The sequence below is a fragment of the Zea mays genome, chromosome 5, assembly GCF_902167145.1.
Source record: "Zea mays cultivar B73 chromosome 5, Zm-B73-REFERENCE-NAM-5.0, whole genome shotgun sequence".
Lineage (NCBI taxonomy): Eukaryota > Viridiplantae > Streptophyta > Magnoliopsida > Poales > Poaceae > Zea > Zea mays.
In genome coordinates this window covers 28,909,342-28,917,519 of record NC_050100.1, presented here as the reverse complement: position 1 = coordinate 28,917,519, position 8,178 = coordinate 28,909,342, and the positions used below count along the sequence as shown (strand labels likewise).

The 8,178-nt window shown below is 44.2% G+C and overlaps 1 protein-coding gene across 2 annotated transcripts; it reads right to left on the bottom strand.

Annotated features, from left to right (window-relative positions):
* Nucleotides 1-389: 389 nt before the first annotated feature.
* On the bottom strand, nt 390-6,450 carry LOC100502483 (Double-stranded RNA-binding protein 2). 2 transcript variants are annotated; one of them, XM_008646017.4, is made up of 3 exons: nt 4,359-6,064; nt 2,511-2,730; nt 390-1,894 (listed from the first exon to the last, which is right to left on the bottom strand). In XM_008646017.4, the coding sequence occupies exons 1-3, from the start codon at nt 4,359-4,361 to the stop codon at nt 798-800; spliced, it is 1,320 nt and encodes a 439-aa protein (XP_008644239.1). In that variant the 5' UTR covers nt 4,362-6,064; the 3' UTR covers nt 390-797. The 2 variants fall into 2 exon arrangements, with proteins under 2 accessions (XP_008644239.1, NP_001183890.1); NM_001196961.1 differs by lacking the exon at nt 4,359-6,064 and adding an exon at nt 6,097-6,450 and having other exon boundaries at nt 693-1,894.
* Nucleotides 6,451-8,178: the final 1,728 nt, after the last annotated feature.

Here is an 8,178-nt window from a genome sequence, read left to right as displayed (position 1 = left end):
TTTTTCTCTCTTTTCAGCACTTTAGGACGATGGCGAGATGTGCAAAGCACATGACCGAGCGAGATCAACAGGCAGGCGTGGTCCCAACTCCCAAGTTCGGTTGCTAAAAGGGCTGGAGGACCGACCAACGTCACGGCCAATCTCTGCCTGGCCTCTTGTGCACTGGACTGCAGTCTGCAGCAGCACGTCTGCGTCGTTCAGACGATCCCTACAAGGACGACGCGCAACAGAAAATCTACCACTTTGCACCGTTATTTCTTTCATCATCGTAGCCAGGACGAAAAGCAGTAGAGAGAAAGGAAAAAAAAACCTCTCATCATACTACACCAGCCAGCCACTAATGCACCATCATTTGCATGGTGCTACTACTGGGAGAGAGAGAAAAAAGCTGAACATGGTTACGGCAGACCGACAATAATAAGTTAGATGTAACTGCCGCCTCATCAGAATCCTTCCTTCCCTAGAGGCACCGCACAGCCCGCCTCATCATTGGGGGTAAAAAAAAGCAGACCAACTGCATGTCCAGGGAAGTATAACCGTCTCCAACTAAAAACACTGGGCAAGCCACCTACCACCACCACCTCATTGTTTTTTTTCTCTCTCTCTCTTCTCAACAGACCAAAAAAAAAAAAAAACTAGGTGTTCCTTCCTACCAACCACAATGCAGGTTGCCCAGACAGCCCTAATCCGAAACCCAAGGCATACAAGAACTAAAACAGAACGGGGATGTGCACGGGAGGCGGCTATAATTACAAAATCTGGGAGAAGATGGCGGCGCGCATTTTTTTTATATCAAGTCAATTGGTCTCCAACCGCATGGTGGTGGCTGCCTCTGCCGCTGATTGAGCCTCGGGCCTCATGCTTAGCTTCCGCATTAGTACCAGCGTGTCCTCATCCGCAGCCCCAGATTGCCTTGCCAAGACAGTTTCCGATGATGCACTGCATTCCACAGCAGCGTTATTGCCAGTAGCAGACGATGGCGCCTCGCTGGTAGCACCAGCTGAAGCTTCCTTGACTTGGGCAGGCGTGTCGGTCATAACTGAAGGCCTGGCTGCTGGAATTGGAGCTGCCAGCGGTTCCTTTGGGGCTTGGGTTTGCACGTCCTTCATCTGCACTGGGATTGCGGCAGGCCGGCGCTGTGCGTCCTTTACTGGGACAGGAATCACGGGAGACATGGAGCTCTTCCTTGGTCGGCATTGCGCATCCTTCACCTGAACAGGGATCACAGGTGGAAGTGGAACTGCTTCCTTCCTTGGGTGATCTTGCACATCCTTCAGCTGAACAGGCATCACAGGTTTCGGCACTTGAACTGGAGATGAGGAGGCAAACATTGGAGAGGCTGGCGCTGGCCTCATGCGGACTGGGGATGCCATCCGAATGGGCGGTGGGTGGCTCATGAGTGGAGGGAGCTGCTGCAGGCGTGCAGGGGGAGGTGGGAGAGGTGGAGCAGAGAAGACAGGAACAGCGGTCCTAATTGTGACGGAAGGAGCCATGTTATGGCAAGGTATACGGCGGTAGTGCCCAACTGGCACATAGGGAGCTGCCTCTGCAGCTGGAAATCTTGACCTGGGACTTTGATCTACTAGGCTCTCAACCGTCCGCCCAGGCGTTTTCGACACACCGTCGGTGGATGCTGGCGACTTTGGTCTTGAATTAGGTTTAGGGCGGAATAAAGGGAGAATCTTCGAGTGGCTGGATTGACAAGATTGACCCAAACAAGGCTTCCGCTCTTGCTGCATGGGAAATTTCTTGGGGAATGGTGAAACATGAGGGTAGTTGGCCATCGCCATCTTCTCCTTCAAGCGATAATTGAGGAGGGCTCGGGCGATCCTGATCTGCTCCTGCTCATCAATGTTTTCTGGCTCATTGGATGAATTCACCTCCTCGCGTACCACTGTTGCAGATTTATGGAACAGTGTGAGAACGGCGTCAATGTATAAATAGACAATGATATCCCAAGATGTTTGCCAATCCTTTCTCATTTCTTTCAACAAGACCAAACAGAAACATGCATAATGTACAAGATAAACTTGGTACAATACCACTAGCATAGTAAGTGAAACCAGCTGCTAACCTACTGCTTAGCTATTCACACTACCATGGCTTTTTAAGTATTAAGGGAAGACAAACTAATTCATTTTTAGCTTTGTGAAGGGGTTCCAAATGAATTCTGAACATATACTCCAATCGAATAAGTAGCAATAATGCTAGAGATGAGATATCACGAAACTGCAAAGGTTGGATGACTGGAGTTGACAAAAAAATATAATAATTAGTTCGAAATTAGCTCAAATTTCTCATGATAAATTACTGAGTGAAGATTGAGTCAATATCCATATCCTAACCTAAAAAATATCTTTTCAAGCCATGGTTGTACCATTTTTAACCAAGTTGCAATACTTCTCTTTTTGTCAAGTATAGTTATTGCAGACAAACATAAATCAAGCAACCGAGCTACAACTTTTTTTTCATCGATATGCAATGCACAGAACACAAAAAGTGATACTCACATTGTTTCAGTGCTGACCATGCAGCTGAAGCAGCATTTTTTTCAGCCTGTTTCTTATTCTTAGCAGGATCACCTGCAAATGTGATACCAGCTAGCTCTACTGTGCATGTGAAAACCGGAAGGTGGCCAAGGCCAGATCGCTCTGTTGTATACAATGGCAATGGCGCCCCAACTCTTTGAGCCACTTCCTGCAGAAGATTTTTATAAACCCCTGTTTCGTCCTGTGTAACATAAATCATAACCATAAGCAAGTGAATGAAATTACTATAAATCAATGAATAGAAGCTGAGGATGCAACATCCTATGAAGAATAAAGAATAATCAATCAATAAAAATATTAAGGCCCAACAGTCAGGTGCTAGAAAATTTTTTACAGGGAAAACAAAAGAAATTATTAAGGGCCCAACATTATGCATTTTAGTTAGTTAAAAGCTGTTATTACTGACCATTGAAACAAAAGTAATTGAATCGGGAAAAAAAATATGGGCCTCTATAGAATGCTAAGGAAGATGACTTCTCAATCAAGACAACGCTACTCACATAGTACTTCGACCGCAAGGATTATGATTCAAACGATTCTCAAATAAGTTGAAGTGGTAGTTGAGCTGTCCACTAACAGAATATAAGAGGCAACGATTACAAAGGGACATCTACTATCTGCTAAAGTACTAATCCAATTCGCAAAACCGTGATTCAGTTCAAAAATTAAACAAGCAGATAATGGATATAAGCTGGCCAATATAAATAAAATAGCATTTCTTTTAGATCAGTTCTCAGTATACTGGTACAAAAGGTTTTAGACAATAATGCCATCATCAGCTGAAGGAGAGAATGTAAGCTGACCATGAAAAATCAATGAGACCACGTAGTGAGAAGCTACTTGTACAATGGTACAAGGTAAGATCTATGAACCTTCACATATTCTTTTCATAAGAAGACATGGATGTTATAATTTCCATGGCATGATACATTTCCAATCTGCACGAGTATGAGCTCCATGTTTAGGGTGTGTTGGGATTGCTCCAACTCCACAAAATTTGGTGGAGCAGGTCATTAGGTGCTTTGGAAAATCGTGTGGAGCTGGAGTTATAAACTTTTAGAAGACATTTAGATAAGTCATTTTATTTATTATTTGGATTAAAAATATTTTTAAAACTATTTAAATTTAATTATAAAGTACAGCTCCACGCTAGAGCTAGAACTTGGAGCAGTCTAATTGCAGCTAGTTATTATTTACCACCACATACCAAAGCGTGATTGTCTATGAAGTTCTCACTTTCTTTGATTTCGATCTAGAAGAGCTAAATATTTTTCAATGATCACATCCCAGTGAAACAGCAATCCTCCAACCAGGTGAATCACTTTCTGTGATACTCCAGACAAACTTTTTCTAAACCCATCCCGCCCTCCTCCGCCACCCCCAAACACCAAAGATAGTCCGCTATGAGAATCATTGACTATGCCTAACATTTTGTTGACCCAATGTCCAAAGTGATTGTAGAAACCACCCTACTCAGCAGTCAGTACTAACAGCATAAAAACCATCCAAATATACAATGACCAGCGATAGTAACCTGTCTACTTGGTGACCAATCTGAACTTACATGATAACACAGGACCATGTCACTGTAAGCCACCTCATTTTAATCGACAAATCCAAGTAAGAACAGAAAGAATTAAAAAAATCAGAATCAGACCCCCTCTGCCACCCAATTCCTGATCAGCCTTTTTAAAAATTCTGGCCAAAAAGTAGCTGCTTTTTTATCATGTTGTCACAATCCAAACACAAAAAATTCCACAGAACAACCTCTGTGCAGAACGCAGACGGCAGACCGACAAGAACACCCACCATTCAACAAGGCCTCCATCGCACTCGGCCCGCAGTCCTGCACCAAGATTCCAAGAACCCTGCCTAAAAGGCGGGGAGCAAAGCGACGTCTCCACACTAGTACCAGCAGACACACCCGCGTTGTCCCATTCATCCACAGATCAATTCGAAGCCAACCAAAGCCCAGACGCTGGATAGCAATCAAAGCACTAGGGAGTGGAGGCGCACTTGTGGTAGCAAGCTGGCCCCTAGCACTAGCAGCACCCCATGGCTGACCTGACCGTATCGGGAAAAGATACAACGCATAGGCGCAACCAGCACCAGCACCACCCTTCTCACTGTCACTGCCCTTGCCCCGTGGTGGACTGCGAGGGGCCTGCCTGCCACTAAACTACCGGGCCCACCGGCATTTGACCTGCGATGCCCCGGTTAGGTGCGGGTGGTCTCCAATTCAATTCCCTCCACCCACTCGCATTAATACCATACCACCACTATAAAGACCGAAACCAAATCCCCCTTCCCCACCGTTTCACACTGACAGTTCCACGCGCTGGTTATTCCTGTTCGGTTAAAAAAACCCCGTGTGTACTGCCGTACCCTGCATTTGCAACTGGGATTCCAAGTCAAGTGTACGCGGCAACTTTTTAATTCCACCCCCATCAATGTGCCCATTGATGGACAGGTTCGGCTAATCGGCGTTTAGCAATTAATGGCACGCAGACTTTCGAAGTCTACCGCCAATAACGATGCGGCGACGGACGAAACCCTAGCGGTAATACCGAAGCTGTAAGGATTTTCTAATTGGCAGTTATTGCGGGGTCTGTTGTCTGAAGCACCGTCGCCGTTACGGCGCGAGAGCACATCTAACGAGGGATTAAAGTAATACTGGCGTGTTAAAATTAATTGCCGGCACAGGTACGATTACGAACAAGTTAAGAGGCTTGATTGCGCTTAGTACATCCATCGCGTAGAGTGGGAACTAAGCTCTGTTCATTAACTAATCCGCGCCCACATAATACAAGACGAAACTGCAGTGGCAAGAGCAGGATATGATTGTATTTTGGATATAAAATAAAAGATGAGGACGAGTTTTTTTTTAACCCGGTGTCTGGAAAAAAATAACCGGACTCGAGTATTGCGACCTTTTCTCTCGGAATCAAAGGAATCGCCTAATACAGCCAAAAAAAAAGCACCGGGAATTTTCGGCACTAAAAAGAGTTGCAGGTTTCCCGTACCAATTATCAGCTGCAATTCATGCCGCTCACGAGCCCCAATCCAAGCAGATTCTCCAAGTTATGAATTCCTAGCTCGTTTTTTTCGAAGAAAAAACATAGAAATCGGATTAAACTACGAGAACGATTCAAAGGCAACGGCTTGCTTAATCTCTCCAAAACCGCCAACATTATGCTGAAATTACATAAAATACATGCCGCGGCGCTGGAAAGGGAGTTATGAACTACGAGACGCCATTTTTAGCCCCGAGCAAACGCAAACGACTCGCCCTGGATAATGAATAGCCCACGAGAATTCCGTGATGAGTTGCAGTAGCAAATGGTTCGAGTGATCTATTAACGATCAACAATACTCGGACTAGAAACACCCGCAGATCCCCAGATTCCACCACCTAGAAGCGTTTGAAACAAGAACAGCTAGCGATAAATACAAAAATGAATACCAGGACAGGAGAAACGATTCGTAGGGAAGCGGGGAGCAAGCGGGCGAGGATAGGGCAAGGGAGGCGCCCTCGCGCGCGGCTTACCAGGATGCGGGCGGCGAGCGAGTAGGACGGGCCGCGTCGCGCGAGCGCGGCGAGCGCAACCTCCGCGGCGGCGTGCTCCGCTTGGCGGAGCGTGGTGAAGAACCCGGGACTCTCGAACTGCTCCCCGTTGAAGTTCACCGCCGCCTTGAACCGCGGCGCATGGTCGGGCCCCTCCCGCAGGCACGTGTAAGAAGGCAGGTTGAAGCAGCTCCGCTGCGCCAGCTCCTGCAGCTGATTCTTGTACATGGCCGCCGACCACCGCCTCGAGCTCCAGCGTTACTCCGAGTGCCGGCCGCCGTGGCCGGAGATGGCGACCCCGGAAGATCTACCGGCTACGAGAAGAGGTGTTTAGGGAGAAGAGTGAAGTGGTGCGGGTGGAACCAGAGGGAGCTTATTATATTTTTTTTTTCTGTTTCATTTTTGGAAGATTTTAATGCTACTCGCTGCCTACGGTTACTAGGCAGGCCGATGACAGCTGGGGACCCACAAGCGGCACGTTCGTTCGTAGGTTCGGGTTTTGTTTTTCGAGCGACACCTTTTTTTTCTATCTCTATATCTTTTTTCGATAAGCTTCAGTACATTCTTTATTAAATTCTTAACAAATGAAGGGAACGATTGCTTGCTGTGCAATGAGAAACTGGTGTACAAGCGTACGAGCTGAGGCCCCGACAATACAATGGGCTAAACTTTATTCCCGACAAGCGTACTAATAAAAAATGTTAAATAGTCCAATTACAAACAAAATTATACTCCATCTCTCTCTCAAAATAAAATTCAATTTAACTTTTTAGTGGATACGTACAATACTTATATATATGTGTCTATAATTATTATCATACAGTTAAATATAACATAAAAACTAAGAGATAAAACAAATATTATTTTAAAACAGAGAAAGTATACATAAGGACTAAACGGTAAGACGAATTTATTAAATCTATTTAATACATATAATGCTATAGTAAACATTTGTTAATCATCGATAGATTATGGTTAATAAATTATATCATCGTTAATCTTCATCTATGTAATTAGTTTTGATAATTAGATTATACTTAATATTTGTAATTGTCATTTAAACACCGATGTGACACTAACTAAATTTTAGTCAAAAAACCAAACACCCTTTGAGTTTCTTTAACTTTTAGATCGTGATTCAACCGTATGTCATATTTAACACTTAAGTCCTCTCACCATTAACTTACATAACTTTATCAAAATAAATCCCAACAAAAACTATGGTTACATCTACAGTTAGATCATTATCTAAAGGTTTATAACTCTTATTTGTATGTTTATCTGCATACACAACGGAAGCACAACGGTCATTCTCGTAAATGAATCCTTTACAAATAGGACTAGTTTAGCATGTTGTAGGAGAAATTTAGAGTCGTGTTGTCTCAAATAACATAAAACAAAACGGGGTCATCTAGAAATTCAGTTAAAAAGTGAGATCGAGCCAAAAATAGCGACGTCTTTCGAGTACACCTAGTCTTAGGCCGGATCCAATACTACAGGCTTATATATACCGCCATCACACTATTGATCATTTATCTATCACAACTTTTCAACGTACAACCTTTACCATAAGCCTACAGTCACATTAGTCCCATGGTAACTTTTATTCTACATACGCATATACACAATGAAACAGACTTTTAATTCAAATAAAGTATGGAAAAGAGGGAAACATCAAAAATACATATCACATTAAAAACTACAAAAATATAAAGTTCATTATATTTAAAAACAATAAAAGTACAAAGTTCTTATACAATGTGATGACCACAACAGTATCCAATAATTGGTTTCTATTGTAGCACATGGTGTTCTTAGTTTGGTTGAAAGGGCGAATCATATGGTACAATAGAAACCAGTTCTTAGATTGTCGGTATCCTGAATCAGGGGTACCCCTTACTATAGTATGAAGACACGATACCCGCGCGGCTATCCCTAGTCACGCGTTGAACAACACCCGACCCCTCCACGTGGGCGACTCCGGGGCCGCCACGTGGTCAAAGGAGACGATATACTCCAAGGTGGCAACAGTGGGTCCGGACCCCCACAAGGAAGTATCGGACC